Source organism: Diadema antillarum, unplaced genomic scaffold (assembly GCF_040938485.1).
Source record: "Diadema antillarum isolate AM-2024a unplaced genomic scaffold, OU_Dant_1.0 scf00000090, whole genome shotgun sequence".
NCBI classification, from domain to species: Eukaryota; Metazoa; Echinodermata; class Echinoidea; order Diadematoida; family Diadematidae; genus Diadema; species Diadema antillarum.
The window spans coordinates 1,191,109-1,217,989 of NW_027270979.1; the positions used below are offsets into that span (position 1 = coordinate 1,191,109).

The 26,881-nt window shown below is 38.1% G+C and overlaps 1 protein-coding gene across 2 annotated transcripts in view; it reads right to left on the reverse strand.

Moving 5' to 3' along the window:
- Positions 1 to 5,687: 5,687 nt before the first annotated feature.
- Positions 5,688 to 26,881, reverse strand: part of LOC139718157 (uncharacterized) — a 132,924-nt gene continuing 111,730 nt past the window's right edge. For both annotated transcript variants that reach the window (XR_011710025.1, XM_071629641.1), the window contains one exon: positions 5,688 to 6,089. Coding sequence is in view for 1 of the 2 variants with exons in the window: in XM_071629641.1 (XP_071485742.1) it covers positions 5,691 to 6,089 (399 nt within the window). In the remaining variant the exon portion in view is untranslated. The remainder of the gene's footprint in view (positions 6,090 to 26,881) is intronic.

Consider the following 26,881-nt stretch of genomic DNA (forward strand, 5'->3'; position numbering starts at 1 on the left):
TTCACATGTACAGCCTTTGCCCGTTGATAAACAGTAGCTGGGAACAACCAATATCATTCATGGAATGCTTTCCTACAAACTCTACACTTCACAAGCAGCAAAATAGCATCAGAGTGTTGTGAAGGTAAAGTGATACCGGCATACCTTGCATCTATTTGACACCATGTTGGATTGAGTTTGAAAACAGCAACTGTCTGTTAATTAACATGAAAGAAGACCACTGCAACAATCAATTGACCAGGAAATACTAGTTGCTGTCTCTTTTATCCATCTTCAAGGCCTGGTATGCACTACTCCCACTGGGCAAAATTAGCGCTTATCAAACAGGGAACAATATACAAAATATTACATGATATAAAATGCACTATACCAGATTAAAAGTCCCATTAATGCATTTAATCAATTAGAATATAAATTGATTTCACAAATGCAAGGGGTAGACATGGCTAAGAATTGTATGAGTGCTGAATTGATGTGCGTTTGGAGTGCATGTAGTCAAGAATGGAGAAAGAACCATTTTTGTTGCAGTATGAGGTGTAGTGATAACATTAATTCCCACATTGAACAAATTTATGTTTACATTGCACCACTGAGCTCTGCAATGAAAGCAAGATGTATTTTAATATTCTAATCCAACTGATTAAAAAGTTATGTCGAGAATACAACATTTTTTTGTAACTACTGTAACTTTACATCTACTCAAGACAGTAACATATTCAAAGATCATTGTAGGTTTTCATCTCTCATCTTTGGCAGAAGCAAGTCAGTGGCAGGTATCAGTGGTACATTTTCTTTATTTTGCTCATGCTGACTAACTTACAGGAATTCTATGCAAAATGTAACATTCCAAAATATTTTTTTACTGAATTGCCAACTGATGAATATGTCTGCATGCCACATTAACCCATTGAGAATGGTTTGATTTTGCTATATATACAACACGCATTTCCCATAGACATCTGCCCAAGTATACTCGGGACTCGTCCTCAACAGGTTAATCTAAGCAATTATTCAAGGCCAGTATCACAAATCATCTTTGATGCAGAGAATAAAAAATGAAAGATCAGTGAAGTGCCCTCCTTTTCTGTATTCACATGGAAAGTTTAAGTAACCGTTTAAAATTGATGGAATTCTTGCCTTGAGTTGTTTTTATGGCAACCGATTGACAAATTGCCCCACATCGATGTAAATAAGCACTGAATTGATCAATATTTTAGTAGTAGCCATGACCAACAAGGAAAAAAAAATATGGACCTATGTACTCGCGTAGAATTTGAACTTATGACCACCTAACCATTGCACAGGTGTCTTATTTACATCAATTTCAGTAAATTGTTGAAAAAAAGTGTTGTTTGTCATTTCATGTTTTGACTAGTTTGACTGTTGACATTCATTGTGTCATACCTCCGAATCAATCACTAAATTGGACTGTTCTTATACAAATGTTATTCCCTTGGCTTCCCGAATGGTAAATCAGTAGAATATGACCTGGGTCTTTAATTCCTCACTGACCTTACTGCAATGCAATAAAGTATCTAATGAATGAATTGCACTGTCAATCTGCAATTCAGTACCAAGATTCGACAAAGATTAATCAAATATTTCGAACACTAAATGCAACAATGAAACTTCAGCTCAATCATTAATCAGAGGATTTCTAATTAAGCAATACACAGAGTCCTATGAGACAAAAAGAAATGATGTGATATAAAAATTAATCGGTCCATTGCTTAGACTATCATATCAGCTGTCAAAGTCTTATAATATCAGATTTCACACACTCGTAGCAGAGGATGAAGAGCGTCCACAGAGATGGTCCGCTGCTGTCCAGCTTCCCTGCAGGTACTGCACGTCCACACACCAAGATGCTGCTCCTACGAGGCAATTAGTCCCATCAATTTATGACTGATGACTGAGTGACCTATTTGAAGCTCCATCTCCCTCTTTCTCATTATCTACCACACATACCGATGGAAAAAAGAAATAAAAGAAAAGAAAGAGCATCCCAATAGAAACACTTGATGGCTCCAGCATCTTAGACGACATTTCAGATAGCGTAGAATGTCACATCTTGGTAGTCACATAGAAGTAGACAGAGGAAGAGGATGAAAGAGAGAGAAAATATGAGACAAAGAAGAAAGGGGGAGAAAGAGATTAGGCAGATTACATATGAATATTGTCTTGTACTTGCTGAGACGTCTAATGATCCTGCCACACTCGATTAGACGGACTCCTCATCACGGGTACCATTTACACGTCATCGCCCGGCACGCGCAAACGTAGCATGCGCTGTGACACCGCGCTCCTTCTCAGTCCGGTAGAATGAGATAGGACAGTAGCAAACGAGATGACATTCATCCCGCTGAGACAAGAAGGAGGGAGGATTTGAATCCACTGAGAATGGCAGGGGTGGGGAGGGGGCACACAAAACAAGTTCTATTTAATTTATATGCCCTAATTGCCATGCTGCTTATCTATTTGTCAAATTAGATGGCTAGGTATGTAAAAACTACTCAAGCTGGAGAACAGGACCACTGATGACATAGTCAAGGGTAGCAGCAAAACTATGCTATAGACATTGGCATAAACTTTGTTCACATACGAACTTTCTGCCATTCAGATAAAAGGATTCTTTTGATGTGTCTTTTCAAATATATCTAGAATACCACATCACGCTTCATCTATTTCATCATTTGTATCATACCACTCCCTCTACTGTTGGCACAGTGGTGACTCTTTTCTATGAATTTTTCAGCAAATACAATTGATGACAGAATGTAGATGGCAATACAAATAGGAGAGACATACTTTAAGTTAACCTATTTTCATGTTATGTCCAAGGTATCAGCAAAAGTTTGTACTTTGATGAAATATGTGACACTTCATTTTAGGAAGCTGTAACATCATTTAAGAAGGCTCAATTCCTTACAATATAATGACTGATGCAGATCAATCGTGGAAACTGTGAGTCATCTTTCCTTCTCTTTTTTTTTTCCCTTTTAAAACTACAATTCATAGCATGTTCAGAGAAACAGAGTGCAATGTTCAGTCCGGAACTTCATGAATTAATGCCTCATCACCATGACAACCCGCTAAGAATTGAATGTCTGTGACTTGACAGATGCTAAATCAGGATCCACTTGATAGGGTCACGGTGTGATGTTGTTGCAATACCTGTCTATATCTGGTGCTAAAGCTTTTGCATTTACAGTATAAAGCGACCTGGAGCACATGCATGACAGAACGTAGACCTCTTATAAATCAACTAGAAGACACACTCAAACATGGGGTCTAGACAGCTGCGATCTAAATTTAGATCCTCCCTGATGGCACAATGATTTTTCCTCCACGTCCTTTACTATTTATTTTGGTTTGATAAATATGGAGTCAGGCGATGTCATGGGAGAGGGATACGAAGAGTATCTACATGGGGCTCGCAACCATGCTACAAGTGTTACCATGCTAGTAGCCTCTATTCATTGAGTTCTCACATCCCCTTTGGTCTTCTCATTGACTTTTTCTCTTATTGGTGAGGGGTATTCAGGTGAAAACCTTCGCCCCTCCAACATCCCCCTCACATGATCTCGTGAAAGAATGCCATAAGGGGACGGATGGGATACCTATCATACTTCCGAAATCTGGAGAAAGAGAAATGGGTAACATCCTAACAGGCAGAAAATTGGATTTGGCTTGCATTTGGCACAACAAATTACTGCTGTGAAAGAGAATGAAAGACCTCCCCCAAAAGAATTTGGAGTTGGTTTGAAAATATTTATATTAATATCATATCAAAACATCATCTCCCAGATTTCACTTGACCTTTCATTTTCAGGTAATATTAACGCGGTCTTTTTCTTTTCTTTTTTTAGCCTTTCTGACAAATTCCAGGGCATGAAATAGCTAGTACAGAAATATATCAAAGTCATGTATAATTCTATTGCTTTTTTTCCATCTCTTTACTAATAGAATAGGAATTTGTCCATTTTTTAGTTATAACTATGCCCAATACCCTGTTTCAAGATGATAAATGCCAATCCACCAGAAGCCTCCTACAGCCTTGCCAATATGCTATCACATTCATTTTATTCATGTGTCATTCTTTGGTAGAAAAGAAAACGAATCCGGTGACTTCAATATTCCAGCAACAGATCACGGGAAATGAAACTAAGTTTAATACTGTAATGCAGTAATGTTGTAACACAATCTACCCATAACCACTTGGGAATAGCATGTATCACAAAAGAGTAGGCATTTGCACTGTTGAAGAAGCGGTGATTTTCATGTTTGCTATCTAGTCTTGTTCCAGTTGCATTTCAACCAATCAGCATCTTGGTAATATTGACAGTGTATGGAAATGAAAGAGTGACAACTCATCTGATTGGACATTTCTTCTTATACTTCATTCAGGCTATACTTTTGTTCTGTTTTTACTCATTCCAACTCTACACACATACCATCTTTAAATCAATGTTTTAAATATGTTATGTTGCATATATGTATGACTGTTATGATGCAGTGCTACATACATGTAATTGGCTTTGAAAAGGTACTCCATGAGTGCTTGTGGTATGCCATATGCTACAACATATGCTGTGGCATTTTCAAAGTAAAACTAGAAATGTCGCTACAGCGACTGGTTATACCCCCGCCAAACAACATTTCATAAGCTTTGGTCAAAACAACATTTGATAAGCTTTGGTCAAAAAACTGAGGAAGTAGTTAAATCCGCAAGATCTTTCCTTGATCTTCTGCCATTAATATGCCGTTACCATGGCAACGTACTTTCGGGTACTGTCGAAAAATGCGTCTTGCACATCTACAACCAAAGGCACACATCTGTACCAAGTTTCATGGAAATTGGGCAAAAACTGAGGAAGTAGTTTGCAACACAAAATTTTCCATCATTTTGGCTCATAATATGTGAGCTGTTACCATGGCAACATACTTTTTGTCACTGGCAAGAAATGTGTCATGCTGACCTATATCCTAAGACAAACATTCAATATGAATTCCATGAGAATTGGAAGAACACTGATGAAGCAGTTTTGCCATGAAGCATTTTGCCCTATATTTTACCAATAACATGCCGTTACCATGGCAACACACTTTTTGCCACTGCGGAAATATGTGTCTTGCACATTAACATATTCAGATGAACATCTGTACCTAATTTCATAAAAATTGATCAAAAACTGTGGGAGGAGTTCGCGACGCAAGATTTGTACCCATTTTTGCCCATAATATGCCGTTACCATGGCAACGTACTTTTGGGTACTGTCAAAAAATATGTCTTGCACATCTACAACCCAAGGCACACATCTTTGCCAAGTTTTATGGGAATCGGTTGAAAACTGAGGAAGTAGTTCGCGACGCAAGATTTGTACCCATTTTTGCCCATAATATGCCGTTACCATGGCAACATACTTTTGGGTACTGTCAAAAAATACGTCTTGCACATCTACAACCCAAGGCACACATCTGTGCCAAGTTTTATGGGAATCGGTTGAAAACTGAGGAAGTAGTTCGCGGCGCAAGATTTGCAACGGACCGACCGCCCGACCGCCCGACCGCCCGACCGACCGCCCAACCGACCGTCCGCTGATTCCTATATACTCCCTTCAAACTTCGTTTGGCGGGGGTATAAATAGGAGCAAACACACAAAGATGTGTATTCAATGCAAGCACAGTTCTCAGTGGCATTGTATTTGTTTGTTTGTTTGTTTTTTAAAGGCCCAAATTACTATCCATTGACCTGTTTCTAATGATGACCACAAAAGGTCATGTTTCATTGTGTTACAGAAATTAGATGACTGTGTGCTTTTGGACCCAGGTCCTGATATCTGATCTACATGTTGTAGGTCTTGATCACAGCTCAAGAACCAGTTTTTAGAGCAAGAGAGATCGAGGAGTGTTTGTGTCCCGGGAAGGATCAGCTTTGGGCAGAGAGACTTACGTCTGGGGTTCTCCTCCGTGACCGATTCCAGGAAGTCCTGGGGTGTCATGTAGATCTGGCCATTGAACTCGCAGGAGGCAAAGGACTGGAAGCGATACTCCTTGTCCGACAGTGGGTACAGGGACAGATCCTCTGCCTGTTGTTGACATGGAGATAATGAGGAGAAATTGTGATCATGACTTTAATACCACTGATTCAAGTAATCACATAATTTTGAAGTTTGTTGATTGGATGACATTCTATTGCACATATACAGTATATTCCAAACAAACAAACACAAAAACAAATTTTCTACAATTCTGGAGCTGTTGCTTAAAAACTGAGATCAAACAAGAGGCAAAAGAAAAAAATCAAACACAAGTCTTTGAATACTCAATTCTCGGTTCCTGATACTTGACCTCTGTTTTCTGACTTAGGTTTGATTGCACCTGTTCATGCAACAGGGCCCTGGTGCATTACCATGATGTTCTGAATAGTACATCTCCATCAATATCAGCCACCCTTTCAAGTTACTGTGATTCCATTTTGTGTCTAAAAAGACCTCCAAAGATGCCTTACAACTGAGTTCTGATATCACATTAGATAAAAACTTAGGGAAAGGAAACAATCACGGCATTAGATATTAGCATTAAATTCTGAATAGAATTTGCACTGAATTTGCTCTTAGCACCAATATTCGGGAGACATTACAAAATGATGGCTTACATCCAAAACTGTTCTGTCATATAAACATTAGCCGTCTAACTACAGGAACCTGGTGACTTTCCTTCAAGGTCTATGGAAATTTAAACATTTTGTAGGGAAAGGGTTAAGATGAAAAATCATGACATCCAAGATCAGGAATTTGTCTAATATGTGGAATGAATCCCAAGTATTTGTGATGTTTTGCAGATGTTCAGTGGCACACGGCAGGAAATAATCGTACATTGTGCGTTTGAATTTCTTTCCTTGGCCACATTTTTCCCGATCTCCCGCTGCTCGGCATTTAATTTCTAATTTTCAAAATCTGGCTAGAATTTGATGAACTGACATTGTGGCCTCACTATTCCTACAAGCACTTTCATTTGCTTGTTCCCTTTCCCGTCTCCCTCCATCCACCCCCTCCCCCCCCCCCCCCCCCCCGCCCCGAATAATTTGTGGGCCTGCGGCAAAGAATGGAAAGCAATCACCCGATCCCTCTTCATATCATGCTTACCAAAAGTAAATACAGGCTTACACGGTGTCACTGTTGATTATTTTTGTGGGCTATGGCTCTGAAATTGTCATGGAAAATCAACGATGAATTATGACGTGGTGCAATTGCTTAGCTCATTTTCGGTTTTACGTCCTCTCTTTTGGCCCCAGAGAGGAAGGAATAGGCTTTAGAAGAAAAAAAAGAGGGAGAGGCTCGTGTTTGGACTAGATCGGTAAGTTCTAAAGGGGGCAGAAAGGAACCCGCAGATTGGTGTTGATATGGGCCTGCTTGTTTGGATAGTTGATGGTACAGAATTGAAATCATCCTGAACAAGAATGAGCAATTCTGCCCCCCCTACCTTTGCGGCTGAAGCTGCTTTCTGATTGCTTCTCTGCATGGTCACTGTCCTGTGAAGTTATCTACACTCTAGTAAAAGGCTTGTTGCCATGAATGTCAAAGACATTGTTGAAGCCACCATGTAGTGGCTCAATTTCAGGAGTTGTCAAACTTTGCTGACAAAGCTGTATGATGCTGCTTAAATTCATAAAATGATGATTTCAAAAAGAGTATTCCAACATACAAAACTTTTGAGATTCATAATTACAATGTCAGTATCAAGAAATCTATGATTAAGTATCTCAATGTTGACTATATCCATTATTGCATGGTTTACTCTATAAAACTTCGGGAAATAGTAGTGTAGTAAATCCTGTCACACAAAATGTTTTAGAGCATGTAGCATTGATTTTTTGCCCTATCTCTTTTTCATAGCTTCACATCTACAAGAAAAGCATGTCAAAAACAAAGAGTCATAAAGCATATCACCCACGAGATGATCATATACATCTTTCCTACCCTAGCTTTAATCATACAGATATACAGCAAATAAAGTCTACTAAAAAATGGGGGCAAAAGACTTGTCAATTGTGATATCACTTGAATGTCAAAAAAAAAATAGAGAAATGAAGCAACTATTTCTACCCTCAAAAAGTACTTCCTCCTGTTCCGATTCCATTTTACCTCTCACCTAAAATGACATGCAATTTACACATTCTTCAGAGAGTATGTGAGCAATTTCATATAATCACAAGAGAAATTGGTAAAGTCGCATTGTAAAACCTGCTGATTTCCCCTGCTGAAAGGTATTAATCTTTCTTGAATGTATACCTTCAGTGTAATGTGAAGTTATCGCAAGACTGTTCATGACATATTTCCCATTGTTGTCTGGTCATTGGGTATATCAAAAGCTCATGGGATGGTTAATCATGAAATAGCTACTTAATCTTCTCTTTCTGTGGGGTGAGGGGGCAGTTTACATCTGGTTATATATATCAAAAGGTGTATATTGATATATATGCATTTTTCCTTTAAGTTTATGAAGGTCAAAGGTGAGAAGCCTAATTTTTGCCTGTAAGAAAAAATAAATCTTGGCTACAGATATGTATTGCTGGCACCAACACACAGTGGTTATGCCTGGATTTGTTTGGATTTGGGGTGATTTGTAGAGGAAGATTTAGTAAGAGAAGAAGAGGAGAATGAGCCAAGTTTTATGCTTAAATCATTTGCACAGGATTTTTCCCCCATTTTTTTTCTTATAATCATTCCCTGTCTCCCACACCACAGGAATGAAATGCAGGGATTTGGGGATCACATTGTATGATTGATTAGAACTTAAATGCACTCAATGTCATTTTCTTTGAAATCATACCTTCCCTCTCTTATCCTCCTTCACATCTTCCTCTGCTATGTCTATCTATCTATCTGTAGGCCTCTCCTGCCTTCTTCTCTCTCTCTCTCTCTCTTTCTCCTGCATGCTTTCATCATATTATTGTCTCAGTGCATATATTCAAACTCATTACTGAATATATGCTAGGGGACTGTCCGTCTACATAATGTAAACGTTGCTCAGGTACTAGTACCTTTTTCATTACAGATGATACGTGATATTCATGAAACCTCTGTTTATTTCACCGATTTCCTGGCTTTCTATATACTCAAACTCACTGGACTTATACTGTCACTATGTGTTTTTAGCAAGGAAATTTAAAACTTCATAAAACTTAAAAGAATCCTGAAAGGCATGAATAGCAGGATATAATATATGTGTCAACTATGCCAAGTATTCCTGGGCCCTGTTTTTATGAAGGGTTGTAATTGATAAGATAGCTAATTTCTATCATAACTCTATGGCAGCCTGTGTAGTAAGGAAATTTATAATCGATTATATCTTTTGATAAAACAGGGCCCTGTTATTATCTTCTTCTTTTTTTATTGGGGGGGGGGGGTTGTTTTTTTTTGTTCTTGTTTTTTTTTTCTTCCCACTAATATGAATTCCATGTTTCCAGGAGGTTGGGTGGGGGCTAACAGGAGTAAGGTGGGGTGGGGTGGGGTTATGCATACATCTGTCTGAGCATCTGCTCATGCAGGCACCCGGGCAGGCAGCCTTGCATTCACTGCCTGGTGATGGGCACCAATCTACTGGCCTTGTGCACTGCCAAACTTGACATTCAATTACCACTTTAAATAACATAAACATAGCAATATTACCAGTGCAGAGAAAAGCCAGCATGAGATATGGGATGATAAATAGCATTATAAATGGGGGGGGGGGGGGGTGGAGAAGGGGAAGAGGGCAAACAGAATTAAGTCATCTACCTCAACCGAGTCATGATTGACCACTGGTTGATTTGCACTTTCTTCAAAGGTCTGCGGTGGCATTCTTGCCATAGCTTTGGTCAAAAGGAATTGGTGTATGACGGAAATGGTGTTAGATTTTCTTCTTATATCTGTTGCAATAATTCAAACCAAAATTCTGTGAATCCTCAGTGAATTTATCTTTGATAAATGGAATTTCACTTGATATAAACAAACATAAAATATGAGTATTACAGTATTTTGGGCATGGAGGTGACAAAAAGAAAAAAAGAAAAAATAGATTGGCAGTCAGAATGAATACAATGCAGGAAAGAATAAAACTCAAGAACGAAATGATTGCAAGAATAAGAAAGCACTAGCAGGCAAGATGGGCCATGGTCAAAGAAACAGGAATATTTTTTAGATTTATATATGGTAGGCCTGTATTTATCGTGGCAACTTGGTTGTGAGGTGGAATATCATTCCTTATGCCTACATGATATCTATCCATCCATCTATATATCACTGTGTGCTTGGAAAAACACAGTGAACGCATGTGACTCAAGGAAGGTGTGCACGGAAGAACAATGCGAACACACGGGAGGTGTGTGTTATACTGACAGGCCTAACATGCATTCGTGTCATTCTTCCAAGCACATAACGATATATACTTATTTACATTTTCATGAATGAATGAATGAATAAATGAAAATATCTATTTATTCATTCATTCATATATAAATGAAAATAGATAAATAAATAGAAATAAGGAAAGAAACAAATGAATAAATAAATATATTAATGTATTTATCAATATACAATATGCAGAGGATATGAAAGTAAAATGAGAAGAGAATCAATGGAAGAAGAGGAAGAAGGTAGAAATTTTGATGGTGGTTGGGGGAAGAAGGGAAGAACAGTGCAAAGAAAAGATAGATAAAGGTGGAGAGAATGGCAGTCCCAGACCTGTCGAGTCCAATCAGGCGGGCCAGGCACCCCTGACTGAGTCCTTGTCTCCACTCCGATTAGGACCAGGGGTAGGGATGTACCCCAAGAAAAACATACATATACACACGCGTCGACTCTGGCGCGGCCGAAAAAAAAAAGAAGAAGAAGCAGAACAGCTAAGGAGAAATAGGCGCGAGGCAGACAGGGGAGAAAAAGGGACAGAAAGAGAGAGAGAGCGTGTGATTGGGGGAAAGACAAGAAAAGATGACAGTGCAGCAGCCTTCCTTGAACTTGGCAGTCATTCCCACGCTCTATGCTACCTTGCATCGAACTACCCCTCTTAATATGAAAGACAAAAGACGTAGGTGTCCAAAGATACATAAAACAATGGGAAGCCAGTATGGCAGCTTGTGGAAAATGGGCTGAAACCAAATATGCCTGTAAGTAAATATGGGTTTGCTGCGATTGTGTCTATACAAACCTTTTCGTGAGTGACTACTGTCCCCTGCGCAGCTAAATTTGATGTTATTTTTTAATTAATTGCCGTAGACAAGATTCTGATAGATTTGGCAAGTGGTCCGACGGGGTGCTGGGGACTCGCTCTTTTTTTTCTTTCCCTTTATGGTCACGGACATCACTGGGGTGTGGGGAGGCAGTACCGCGAGCTCTGGGAGTCTTTAAACCATCACAAGATCATCGGGACAGCTCGGCATGGGGCTAATGGATTGATTCCTCGCATTTTATTGGCTGATTTGTGCCGGGCACAATTGGGCCTCATCACTTCGATTCATATTTTCCTCAAACTATTCAATTTGGTGTTCCTCCCTCCCTCAAGTAAGCATGCGACGTCACCATCCTTACTCCACATTTGAGATTCCATTGTGTGTTGAAAGCACTAATGGCGTAACAACAGCTGTCACATCTTAAGCCATTGTGACTGTACTCTTGCATGACAACATAAAACAACACACAAACATACTCTTTGACATGCTGAAACCAGAAGGATGAATGTATGCACAAAGTATGATTATGATATTGTCTGGCATTGAAAACAAATGTTGGAGATAATTTATAATTTTTTTTTATGATGATGACACTGCTGTTGCATAATGGTCTAGACAACATTGGCCCACACAACTCATCTTTGCCAACGTTTAAAACCACATACAATACATATGAGAATAAATAAAAGGATATCAAAGCAATACCATGCTTTTTTGATATGCATTCAATGAGATAGGGACAATGATATCAAACCTACACATAAAATGGTGATCAGTTAATCAGATGCTGTCAGCTCCAAATCGCGAAAGTTCAAAGAACAAAATCTTTTCTTTTTTAAACATAGGATGGCCACTGTAGACAGGTTTTATGATACTACCTGCTAATGAACCATTGTCTGTTAGTGCGGTCTCTATACATTATATCCCTCCCCCTCAAAAACAAAAACAACCTTACTACCAGAATCTGTACAGTGAGTAATGTGAAGACATTACCAACGAAGCACCTGATAACTAAATGTGAAACCTCTGGGGTGTAGACAATGAATCACGGGGACCCAGAATTCCTGTAATCCTATTTGGGAGTTGGCTTCTTGCACCTTCTGTGAGCGCCGGTGACGACGGCCGAGAGAGGAACAGAGGACTTTTGCTAAGCACACAGAGAAGGATTGACAATTCCAGAATTCAAATCTCATTTCCTATCTGTATTATCTCATGAAACTGACTCACGTTGCTAAGTTCTCCAACCTAGTGCAGTCATTTTGTACTGTTGCTGCTATTGTAACATGAGAGCAGAGTTGTGACAAATGATGCCTGCCTTAGGTAGAAAAAACTGCTTGAGTGGATTTTCAGACATCCTCACTTGATGTCGGTGTCTCTCGTAAACCCAATTCACAAAGGCTCTTGACATCTTGCTGCATTCAAAACTGAATTTCAACAGTCTTGAATGGAGCTTGCATTGTTTGGATGGGTAAAACTGATGTTCTTAGTTGAGAGTTAATGAATTTTGATCAATTTAACATCTTAGTTAGATGACTCATTTTTGGCATAAATTTTAAAACTTGCTCAGTGACACAGGCATGAAAAAAGACACACAAACAATTTACATTCTTCTGACTTAATGGCAGGAAGGATGCATTTAAATGCCACAATTATCATCTGCATTAAAAGCACATCCCCATTTGAACTTGGCAGATATTTGGTAGATATTGTCTACTCATCATATTTCATCACATATTTCTATAGAAAATTATGTTCCCCCAATTATATATTATATCCCTCTCCCTCCCCCTCCATTTAAATGCATTTAAAGGCCACAATTATCATCTGCATTAAAAGCACATCCCCATTTGAACTTGGCAGATATTTGGTAGATATTGTCTACTCATCATATTTCATCACAAATTTCTATAGAAAATTATGTTCCCCTAAATGACTTTAACATATCTATTGGCTATATTTAGTCTACTGGAGGCATTTATGACTTGCTATGATGCATGTAAAAGCTCAAATTTACTGCTTCAAAAGTAACAATCAAGCCAAATGAAAAATAATTAAAAGGTATGCTTTTCACACCTCTTAGTGACTGGGCACATCAGATTCTGACTAAATTGTTGTTATTCTTATATCAGCATTACTTCAAACTCCACTTTAAGTTGAGTTCAATGTAAAAAAGTGCTTCATTTATACCTTTTATATTCAATCCAAGTGGAGAATTCCCGTACAAGAACTTCATGTTTTGAGCAGGTACATGTGTAAAGAACTAGAACAGCAGCAGCAGCAGCTATGGAAAAAAAAAACACACATTTTCCAAGACATTTTTGTCATGCAATAAATAAGAAAAAATATTTGCATTGCCACATTTAGTAAAGAAAGTGATTTCTTACAATAAAATCTCATGATGGGTACAGTTATCAACTCTTTTACTAAGTAATCAAAATTTGATCTTTCTATTTATTAAAGTAAAGACATCTTTGATGATTACTGGGATTTGTAGCAGGTAGGAAAGGTAGAGGGTACTGCTCTTGCCTTTGTGTGGTAGACAAGAAAAGAAAATAGAACAAGACAAGGTATATGATGAGTTTGTTTGCAAATTGGGCTAAGCGCCATTTTTAAACATTTTAAAGTAAGTCAGTCATCAGATAGAGCTAAATAAAACCTTTCCCGTGATACCTCACTTGTAGAACACAACAAGGAATATTCTTGAAGTTGTGATTAGAAACATCCCCCAATTTCTGTATTTTTTTTTTTTTAAAAGCAGCTTTAATTGCAAATATCTCAACGTAACAAGAATGGAGTTAACTCGTTTTGGGATCAAAACCTGCTTCATGGAAAGCGGGGGGGGGGGGGGGGGGGGGGGGGGGGTTGGGGTAGAGTGTAAGAAGTCTGAGAAGACAGAGAGGGAGAGAACGAGAAAGACATAGAAAGAGAGGGAGAGGAAAGAGGGGTGGAGATGGGAAGAGAGAGAGTGTGAAGGGGATAGAGCGGAACCATTCAATGAGTACGAGTGATGACCACTCCTCTTACAGCTCATGGGGCGGAGGTGTGAGAGACAGAACGGGGAAAGAAACACCCTGATGGACAGCTGTGACAAGTGCGCTGATTGATACTCGTGGAAACACGACTAGTGCAGCCAGCACTGGGTGGGGTTACCAGCATGACCAAGGGGGGTGGGGGGGGTCACCACTTTCCCTGCCTTTCACTGCACCCTTACCATACCCTGCACTCCACGAAAGGCTGCCCAATTAAGCTCTATCTGTCTCATCATTCACACGAGGCACTTCCAACTTTTCATCTTAAAACAGACATTATTTGCATAAATTGCCTCCTCCCTCTACTATGACTGCCTTCATCTTCAAGGGACACCAATCAAGTAAGGGCCACATCTAACTATGATAAGACAATCAGGCTCAAATGTCATTGATTACCATTCCATTTGCTGACGTAACTGCAATATCTGAGTGCGGATATCATATATCAAAACACAGATCCTAAACAAATTTGAAAGAAGGTATTTGATGGGAGATGTCTGACTTAAAGGCTGCACCTGAAGGGATAAAGAACTATGCTACAATACAGCATCACCTGCTTTACCATTAGATTATATTCTATCATATATTATCAGTAACTGATATAGAATACTCTAGATCACACAAAACACACAAATTCCTACGGCTAGGTGCTTGTTAATCCAAATATGAAATACGGTTTGTTTATCTGAACATTTGTGGCATTATTCTGAAGGTTTGTTTATCATAAAATGAAGTAAGTTTCACTATTCTGAAGGTTTGTTAATCTGAAAATGAAATAAAGTTTTCTAAATCTTAAAACAAAAAGAAGGTGTGCACTAATAAACTTTTGGAAATATGAACCTCATTTTGTTCTCGGAGTCAACTTCAGAATAACAAACCTTTTTTTTTTTCATTTCTGGATGAATGAACCGTATCTTATTTTCAGATTAATGAACTTTATTTCATTTTTGGATTAAGAAACCTTTGTGAAAACCTTATTTCATTTTCAGAGTAATGGATTGTAATCAACTTTTGACCCAAACTTCTATCCTCTACACTATGAGGAAGAAGATGACATGATTTGAACAAAACTTGTTCCGGAAAGAGTTTCCTCTTTTCCCTGTCAGTACTAATATGTCAAGATTATTACTGCACACAAAAAATTAGTTTTTTTTTTTTCTTTCATTGGTAAAATTCAGTCCTTCATGGGGATTTAATGTAACACCAAGCAACAAAAGTACACAAATGAGTACTCTGCATACATTTATTTGTACTCCTATTTCAAGAATGAAAGATGTGATGCTATGTATTTATAGGACATATATACATGCATGGAACATAATATAAACAGACATACATACACCTGCACGAAAAAAAAAACACACAAAAAGGGAATATGCACATATATACAAAATGGTGTGTTGGAGAGTCCGTTCACGATTACAACATGAATGTCACCAACTCGAAACTGACACAAGGCAGGAAATACCACTAAGTAGATTCCCCAGAAACCACAAACACCTGCTGGACACTGCGCAACACCCAGGACATTTCAAATTTCCAAGCATCAGAGATGACGTACACATGAGTTAATGGACCAAGGAAGGCCAAGGAAGGGCAATCGACAGTATTTCTACTTCTAGTGGCATGACACTAGGTTACACACACATGTGATGGTCGTTAATCCAAAGGTTCATTAATCCGAAAATGAAATAAGCTTTATTATTCCAAATGTTTGTTATACCAAAGCACGCAATTCCCTTATACCTCAATGTTCGTTTATCTGAAAATTAAAAAGGGTTTGATAATCTGAACATTTGTGGCATTATTCCAAAAGTTTGTTATTCCGAAGGTTCGTTAATCCAAACATGAAATAAGGTTCATTATTCTGAAGGTTCATCAATTACCAAAAGATATAAGATTGTTAATCCGAAGGTTCATTCAATAGTCAAAAAAATGAACTAAGATTTGTTAATCGGAAAACTGACAGACGGAGCGTATGAACGAACCTTCACAATTATGAACCTTATTTCACTTTAGGATTAACGAACCTTTGGAATAATGAACCTTCGGAATTATGAACTGTAATTTTTACATACCAGGGTTCTGCTATTATCAGACAAGTGGGAAGCACCTCTCTGACATAGCAAGAATGGGATATTACATCACATAGTGCTCTATGCAAAATGAACAATAAGGCATTGTTACTTCTGACTTTTTCCTTCTGTACAAAAGTGCAATCACCTTTAAAGCCAATGCAGCATGCATATCATTCTCTCACTGAAATTGTAACATTCATTTCAGTATAGTTGGACAAAGTTCAATTAGCAAGTATAAGCAGCCTTTAGTACTGTGGCTTGTGGAATACAAAGTAATCCCATCATTAGGCAGTAATTTCCCATTACAATTCTTGTATTGTTTTGTTTTCTATTTCCTCTGAAGATATATGACAATGAAAATGTTGATCAGAGACAAATGTCTTTAATAATACAATTGCTGAGCACTGCAAATAGCAAAGCTTACTCAGAGAACAAGAAGGCCATATTGATACTCATTAACAACATGTCCACATCTCATGTGGTCTTAATACTGCACTTTCTTCCACATTTCATCATGTTTGGTCTAGAATATAATTCAGAAATGGTCTTATAAACCCAGTGCCCTGGCATAAGACAATCCTCTCTTGCACTAATATATTAAGAGGGGTTTTCTTCTTTGAAGTATATTTATGCCAATTGTTCCCAAGTTAAGTATCTTTAGAGACACAGAGTGATCTTAGAATGTCTTGTTTGGAATAGAAGGAGTGCACAATCTTCTCGGTTCGTATGTGTGCATCTACTGTATATATGCCATATATTTAGCAAGTCTAAATTTTTTTGTGAATTAGGACTTCCTGACGATTTTGCAAATGGTTTAATTTGTGATCGTGGAGTACGGTATTGAACGGAGAAATGTATACGTGTGCGTCACATTCATATCAGGATCAGAGTCATTATTTTTGTGTGTCTTTAATTACGCGAATAGCACCTGACTCGTGAAATTCACAAAAAATAAAAACGTCATGAAATATTTGCCGAATACATTATATGCTGCCATTCTGTGTCTATTTCAATGATTTCACATGAAGCAAGCCTCTCCCTACCAATTACATGAGAGAGGGAATGTTACCCACTCACATGACAGGAAAAACATTTCTGTGCAGAAACCCTACAGAACTAATTTTTGGAATCCAATTAAAGGGGCATTCCAGACAATTTATATAATTTCACATCATGTAGTACATAAATCGAGAGTGCCATGTACAGATTTGTGGAATCTATTGTGGTCCTTTCGGAGATAAAGCAATACTCTAAAAAATCCAAAATATAATACACTGAACAAGGATGATGACATAGGAGGCTAACATATTCCAGTTATGTACAGCTCCGTAGAAGTGTAATTCCATTACAATACCACTTGTCACCTGTGTAGAATTGATGAATGCTTTCTTCTTTTGTTCTGCTTCCTTGAGCACCCAATCATTTATTCAATTCAATTCAATTCAATTCAAATTCATTTCATTTTTCGACAAATACATATACATATCATTTTCTTTGGTGAGAGAGAGAGAATAAGATAAGCAAAACTATGTGAAGTGAAAAGAGTATACAATAATTGTGGAAGCTTGTAATAACATTGTACATTGTCATGAAAACTGCTCATTCTGATGTGAAGCTGCAATGTCATTATCCTTGTTCATTATGATTTGTTATGAATTTTGAAAGCATTCTTATTCCTCATCCCAATCGCCATAAATTCTGAAACTCTGTACCCAGTATAACTGATAATACAGATGTTCAAATTCTTAGGTCTAAAAATCATCTGCAGGTCTCCTTTAAACATGCTAAAAGTTTACATGATGACCAATTGTCTCTATTGAGTTACATATGTGTAGCATGTGGGGGGGGGGGGGGGGCTGTATTTTGTATGGCCCTGATGACTACATCAGAGGTTTCATCCAATGTCACTGCAGAGGTTACAAGTCCCACGTCATATCAAAACAAAGCATCACTGCCCTCACATCACACCTATACATGTATATCAGTGGGAGTGAGTTTTACTACATAAGGCAAACATCCTCTTGCAACATACGTGATTTTCCTGAGAGATTCAATCAAAATGCTAGATAAGATAGGCAAGGCCTTCTGATTCATGGCAAAACAATTGTTTATTTGTTTGCATTTATTTATCTCTGTCTGGTTGTTTTTTTTTCTTTCACTGCCCTTATCACTGTACCCTTTGGTTGAAATCACATGATGTCAACAGTGCCAATTAAACAATGGAGGAAATTCAGCCCCCAAATAAAGGCAATAATTCTTCCTGTTTTTCCTGTTTGTTCGTGCAATTGGTAGAATTCCATTTAGTCATCAATTCAATCTCTTTGCTGATGACAGAACAATACTAACAAAAACCCCTGAAAAATGGTAGAAAAACCTAGTACTGAAATATCACAATTGCTCCTAGTTCATCAATACCGGAAAAAGAATACCACACATGTATCTACATAGTACATGTAAATGTGACCTATCAGAATGCATTATAGATTTCCCAATCACTGATTTTTCTAATATCGATGCCTTTTTTTTTTCTTAATCTCTGGAATCAAAGCTTTCTTACATGATAAAAAACAACAACACAATGGTAAGAGTGGCTAACAACCACACAAGCACAGCCTTTAAGAATATCAGCCTGGTTGTTAAGATGCAACCACTTGAGCAGGAGATCTAGAGGTCAAACAATAGGCAAATCGAAATTCCAGATATATGCTTCAGGAAAATCAAAACATTTGAATTTCAAAACTATGTACTGATACGGGTTATTGTTATTCAAAAGGGTACATCATTTATGCATTTCTATCTGTCAACATTAAGGAAAGTGAGAAAATGGGGGAAAATGTTTGTGTGATCCAAAATTGCACTTTTTGATCCAAAGTTTGCATCAACATCATTTTATGATGGTTCACAAAGTGCAACTGTGTTTCAAAAAATGTCTGCCATGCTGACATGACACTGTTGATATTAATTTGAACTATAAAGGAAAATGTTCCCGAGTGTCCTTCATCATCTCCTGTTTATCAGTGCGCGAACACAAAGCCCCCAGCCCCCGGGAAGAGCAGCAGCCGAGGTGTTGCACGCATCAGTTCGTCACCCATCGTGTGGCTCTCTCCACCAGCCTGGTTTCCCCACTCACCGGTGGAAGAGGCACTGTGGTTTCTAGAGTCAACACGTTTTGTGTGGGTGGCGACCAACCGACTCATTGTCATTGACATACGTATATCATTGTGCATAATAGTACAGAGCTTTTCATCTTTCTACTTGTTTATTTTGTCATTTGTAGGTCTGTACCGACTGTACTTCTTGATAAGAATGTTTTAAATAAGGATACTAACCACATTTTTTCACAGTCTGTTGGGGGTACAATTGTGACATAATAGGCGTTTTCACATCAGCCCGATCTTTGGAAATAGCGCGCTTTTTTTCTGACTTGGGAAATTAACCAGATCACGAAATAGCGCGCTATTTGATTATGTGAATACAAATTAACGCGCTAATCTTATCGCTCTGATCGAGAACAATTTCTTGAGTCCAACTCGGGAAATTTCCGAAATAGCGGGATAATTTGCGAACTAGCGCGCTATTTGATAATGTGAAGTTGATGCATCCCATCATGCCTAGCATATGTGATGGCGATCACGCGGGTAATTTTCTTGAAAGTGCACGCTCTACTGCTATACCCCACACTGTTTGCGCGTGCTCAGCTGTCGAATTAGCTCGAAAAAATTTCGGGCTAATTCTCTTCGGGCTGATGTGAACAGGAAATGAAATAGCGCGCTAATTTGCGATCGCGAAAAATATCTCGAGCTTGGATTTTTATCGCGCTGATGTGAAAACGCCTATTGACTGTGCCACCAAGATGGATGCTCTCTCTTTCACTGTCATTTGTATCTTTGTGTCAATACTTTCTCTCTTTTTGGTCGAGGATGTTTCCATCAAATCATCCGAATTTTACCACTGTCCACAGGTGTGTGTGATGATGACAGATTGTGTGACGGAGATATTAATAACTGCAAAAGAGCTGGTTCAATGCAAATTTGATGAGTGGTAAACTAGAAGACAAAAGCTAATTTGTTAACAGAGGGCATTACCAATGCATATTTGATATGTTGTTCATATCATGGAAATGTCAATGACATTTCTTGAATTTCAGAATGTGAGTTAAGTCATTTATGTTGATTTTTTTTTTTGGCGGGGTTGAAGTCTTGTGAAAAAAGAAACAAAACATTGTTTGTTTATTGTCATGCTTATTTTTACCAAGTTAGTGATATTCCTGTGATAACATCTGGTTCTATTGTAGGGACCATACAATTTATTCAGTAAATATTCCACCAATCTTTCTGCAATTACTAGTCCACATACAAATGTTTGGAAAAACTTCCCCTTCAATTAGAAAATATTTGATGTTTGAACACATTATCTTACCCATTTATTTTTATTCTTTTTTTTTGGGGGGGGGGAGGGAGGGCGGGCTTCTATTTCTTGATTTAAAGACAGTTCTATTCCTTCCATCTACTAAAAATTTGGAAGAAATTGAATGAACACAACACAAAATTAAGAGAGCACTTACACTGCAATAAAAGGAAGAAAAAACACAACACGAGCAGGGATGGAGGGAGATCAGCTAGGGCCTCCATTTATGAACCTAAAAAGTTTTTGCTAGGATCAGAGAACTTTATTCATTATCTGTCCGCCCAGGTACCCATTGTGTTCTGGAAGCGCACATCTGGGCCACGCATCCTTGATTTGCCTAACATGGGTGAATATCATTCCAAGGTTGTCGGACACGGCATTCCCCGCAGTAAACCGCTATCCACATCACAAGGTTTGCTTCCACATCCCAATCCTGCATTTATCAGCTTCCCAACGTTTGAAATGCCTTTTTTAATACCCACTATCAAAACGTTTCTCGAGTTGATGCATTTATCAACTCTTGCGTAGTCGATTGGGAGGCCTTGTCACTGCACAGCTCCACTGCACAGTTTGACCCCAGGAGCAGAGATGTGTAGTTGGCAATGGTTGGCTTAGGCAAGCCTGAGCTACAAATGCATTTCAAAACGACTTTGCCTCTATCAACTCCACAGGAACGTGTTTCTGACTCATACGCGTTTGCGATCACACTTTTTTACGGTGTTCCAGAAACTTGTTTCTAACCCCATAATCAAAACAGCTTTGCTTATCAACTGCCCAACACTCCCTGAAAGTTTTTTTGGTGACCTTAATTTTGTGCCAGAAGTGAGTTGAGAAATGCACCGATTATCAGTCTAAATGGGTCTTTCCGACATTCATTCAGGGGTGCAAATCAAATGGAAGACTGGAAGAAGGATAATCCTGTATCCATTGGAGACTAATCTTGGCATTTCCACCCCAATCCTGTAGGCTATGGTAACAATACTTCCACAAAATATACTTAATAAATGCAAACAAAGGAAAACTGACCAGAAATGAATAGAATTTAATATGTATTAGTGAAAACATAGAGCAACACCATTTGTCTTTGCTCAATTTTTTCACTACAAAATATACTTAACAACATTTTATCCCAGAGATAACTTTGATATAGTCATTTTCCTTTGGCTAGCATGTCCATCCAACATGGTTGTAAAATTTCCAGTGATAGCAGGAACTATCCATCTAAAATCATTACTGCATTGCCAAGAATCAAATGTTAGATTTATCAAGTACAATGATTACCCAGTCTTGAAATTTCTATTTACAAGGATCAATCTAAAACATTGTACTACAATTAGATCACTAGAATGCTTGTTTATTGTAAACACACTATCAAAAATTAAAGGCTAATAATTACCTCCAACAGCAGGAAGTTTTTCGCAAGATTTTGAAAAAGATAAGCATTAGGGTTGGAACGAGAATCAAGAGATCTTTCAAGAGAGGAGATAAGAGCAGTATCGTGAAGAATTCAAAACAGCCACAATCACACACTGGAGATGTCGTTTTTTGCATTGTGACACTAAAATCAATTCCATTTTCCACCATTCACACACAGCAATGACAAATTACTTGGCTGCAAAATGAAACATTTTGAATCCCATGACTGCATATATGCCTAAACAATAACTGGGCACCCAACACAATGGGCACCCAAACGTGTGGACCTATTGTGATGAGTTGCATTACGGGATTAAAAGAATTGATGATTTCTTAACTCATTGAAAAAAAGTCCCTAGTATATATTCGGGCAAGTGTCTATGGGAAATGCATGTTGTGGCAAAAATCAGCCCATCCTCAACGGGTTAATATACAATTCACAAGCGCTCTGCGCGCCAATTATCACAAAAGTTTCAAAGAATGAAATTACGCTAAACAGATTTTTGCATTGCAATGCATAATGTGAGAGTTCATGCTTTTTTTGTGTGTGTGTCCACACACAAGAATGAACAGTTTTCACATCACACTGCAAAAGGACATTTTCAAACACCATTAATTTTGGGTTTGTGTTAACAGGACTCTTGGGTTGTTTCATCATCTGAGAGACAAGTCTATCAACAGTTCAGATCAGGATAGGAAATACACAACATCAGACCTTTCCTCCATTGTTTTTTCCCTCTCCCCCCTCAATGACTCCTGTATCCTGAATACCAGTTTCCCGCCCAGTCCATAAAATCAACTTACGGCTTGAAATTGACATCCCAGACATGGGTAATCATGGACTTGATACATGCAAAAAGATGACATCACCGCATTATCCTCTTCTCTTTGTGTGTGTGTATGTGTGTATGTCTGTGTGTGTTTGTGTGTGTCTGTGTGTGTCTATATCTCTCTCTTTTTTTGGTGATTGGCTCCTAACCTTTCTAGAGGTCATTGACACTTCAGCCTGAATTCATGAATGGAAAGGGAAAAAAAAATTGAGATACCAGGAAGAAGGAATGGGGTGGGAACAAACAGGAAGAACATGAGCCAATAGGGTTGAGGGATGCACGGATGACGCCACAAAGCAAAGATAATTTGGCGAAATATGCTGGAATTGCCATGAGTTATCCCACACACATGACTAATCGGGGGCGAGAGATAAGGCGAGCTGAGCTTATTTTTAAATCTGGAAATGGGCTTGGCTGGCATGAGCAGTTTACACTTGTGAGACTTTGGTAAACAGCAACAATTTCCTCTGAAGATAATATTGTTAAAGTCAACATCTACAAACTCCCTACCGCTGGCCTAGCCACAGTCAGAATGGTGGAGGAGCAAATCGTGTTACTGTTATTGTTAATCACATTGATGACTTCGCAGGAGTGTCCCTTTACCATTTATCCACAGCTAGAAGCTGACACAGCTTTACAAAACAAGCAACATCTTATTCATTACCAGGGGTGAGGCACAGCCTCCTTTTAGGCACAGCCCCATTTCCTCATACACCACCTTGAAGCATATCAGAGCAAGGAAGATTTTGTGAGATGTTCTCTGTGAATTGAGAGGCAATCATAACAATTAATGCACCATCAGTACTTGCACCCTTGTCATTCAAAAATCTACACTATTTTACCCAGTCAGTCAATTTTATCATAGGGCTGATTTTGAACCAGATCACTGAGATGTAACACGCTTTAACAATCGCCTGGCTGTTTTCAATAGTAACTTTTTGTCTTTGCATTGGCAATCTGTTTCAAGAATGGCCTTCCTGTATACATGGTCGGTAGGGCCCATTCACACAGTAAAATTATTGGCTTTTGGATTGTAATGCAAAAACTAATCTTCTTTACTATAAATAATATAACAAAATAAAATCACTCTGCTGCATGCAAAGCACTTTAAATTTCAAAACTGAACACACTTTAAAATAATGACCAGAGCATGACCTCGGGCGTCTTCACCCTGTGAGTTGAACCATGGGGTGGGGGAAAAAATAGAAAAGAAAATGACTTTATTTTCATGTGCAGTTCACACACACTGCACAAGGGAAATCATCATGATGGTCAAGAAAAGAAATCATAACAGACTAATTTTTACATCTTAACGAAGATTGTGATAATTTGCAATTTTGTGTGTGTTTGTGTGTGTGTGTGTGTGTGTGTGTGTGTGTTTTCACGCACATGTTCACACAGAAGAATTATCATATTTTGTTATGTTGCAAAGGCTGATTTCTTGAAACCGTATTTTTCGGGTGTGTGTGTGAATGGGCTTGCTGAGAGTTGTTTTCTTCCCACATACAAGTCTCTTCCCCTGTCTTCACCCCATGCCAAAGCTTAACCCACACAGGACTACCAATGCACTGTACACGTAACATCCTACCTAGTGTGGTTGCCAGTTTTACAGACTAGGAGCAACTCCACTGTCACGCCCGCTTGCCAAAAGTTCCGGATGCAAGCAGTGCACTCCATATAATTCCGGTGAAGATTGCTGGAACAACTGACTGGCTTGTGGTAATTGGGCCAAAGCCGTGAACTACTTATTTTTTTCATTTTGTGTGGGATGATAGAGGAGGGTAGGGGGAAAATTATCAGGAATAGAGGGTTAGAGTAATTATGCTTGACTAATTCTGAAGGATACACGGGATGCTGAAATCCTCTTCCCCCTTATACAGTGATTGTTTGGGGCTCAAGTAGATCCCCTTGCGGGTAAAAATAAGTCAAGCATATTAAGACCATGATCTCCAATATTCTCAAAACATTCATGTCTGACCTATTTTTCCTTCTTGTTGGGGGGGGGGGGGGGGAGGGATTATCTCACTTTTGATGATTCTTTAAAATTTCAAAGCCAAACTGTATACCTTCAGCATGAGTTTTATATCATGTGTACATGTAAATCTTTGCTTCTAACCATTTTACATCACTGAAAGGAAGTGATTTATTCTCTTGCGACCTAGAATGGCAAAGAGTTACACACAGCATTTGGAAGACTTTGAAAGCCTTTTTTTTTTCTCCCTTTCTGTTTTTGTTTTGTTTTGTTTTTTTCAAATGTTGTCTCTATCTTCTTCCACGATACAATACGTTCTAAGCAAACACTTCCTCCCGTCATTTCCTGTCCAAGAGAAGGTTCTGTCTCATAAAAACCAGGTTATCTTGACAATTGTCCCGATTACAAATTGCTATCAGTACTCCTTAGTTGTGAATCACACAAGTACACATACGCTACTATCTCCCTCTGCCAGTCTCATTCCCTTTCTCTCTCTATCTATAACTCTCTAAAAAAAATCGAGTGAAAATATTCACTCTTAGAGGAGTGAATTGAAAAGAGAGTAAATTTAGAGTGAAATTGGAGTGAATTTTGAGTGAAAATTTTTATTTTCACTCATTTTGGAGTGACCTCAAGGATCACTCGAAGATTTTGGAGTGATCCCAGAGGTCACTCTAAAACGAGTGAAAATGAACATTTTCACTCAAAATTCACTCCAATTTCACTCTAAATTCACTCTTTTTTGAATTCACTACTTTAAGAGTGAATACTTTCACTCGATTTTTTTTAGAGAGTATCTCTATCTCTCTATCTTCCTTCTTTCTCCAAACAGGTGAGATAAATGTCTTTCTGGTAATATATGTAATATATATGAAGAATAAAAAGAAATCCACAGCTGATTTGTAGCATGAAGGTATGCAGAAAACGTTATTTCAGAAAAATATATCTGTGATCAAAGAGCTTTCCCTTCAATCCAATCTCTCTGTTCTTCAATTCAATTCAATTCAAACCAGATTTTATTCCAAATAACATGTTTGTTATCAATACAGATTCAAAGGAAATGAAACATTCAGAGTATTACAACAAAAAAACGTGCATATATTATGGAACTAATTGTTTAAAATAATTGTTTTAATGGAAAAGAGGGACCCATGTAAAAGACTGATTTTTTAAACTTCAAAGCCAGACCTCTACTCTGCAATTATCATATTGTATGGTCCTCATACTTGTACCCGTTATGGTGATAGGGCATTTTCTGTTATTGCTCAATCATTAGGAGCAAACTCCCCTTCACATTCAAAATGTTTGAAGTGTAGACAATTTTAAATCAATGCTCAAAACTTACTTCAATTGTAATATTTTTTCTTTTGCTATATACACATCAAAATGTTCATAATTATATTCTGTATTCTAATTCAACTTTTCTGTTGTGTATCAGCACACTTAGAAATGTGCTATATAATTGTTATTATTACCATTCTATGTGCCATTTTAAGATCATCAAACACAGTGAACTATCATGATGTCACAATCATGGACTTGATCTCAGGGTACGCTTAGGTGAAAAGAGGCATTTGCTCAGCAAATAGAACACTTTCTACCTCGTTCTTCACATCTTATGTCTAACTAAGCAGACATGGTAGTCCATTGATGGTGCTATGAAGATGCAGAAAACAATCCAAAGTACCGTGTGCAAGAAGAAATGATATCTGATGATGATATGTGTCTAACTTCTCCCCCCCCCCAAAAAAAAAAAAAATGAATAAAATCCTATCAGACATTTCACTGTGTGTCTTCTTAAAAGATAAAAACAAATATAAACAGAACAACTTTTGTTGAGACGGCAGAACTGTCAGACCCCTTTCCAGAAGTCTGGGGTCCAAAGTTTGTTCAACTCATTGTGTCACTGATCAGGTTGGCAATAATTACCACATCAC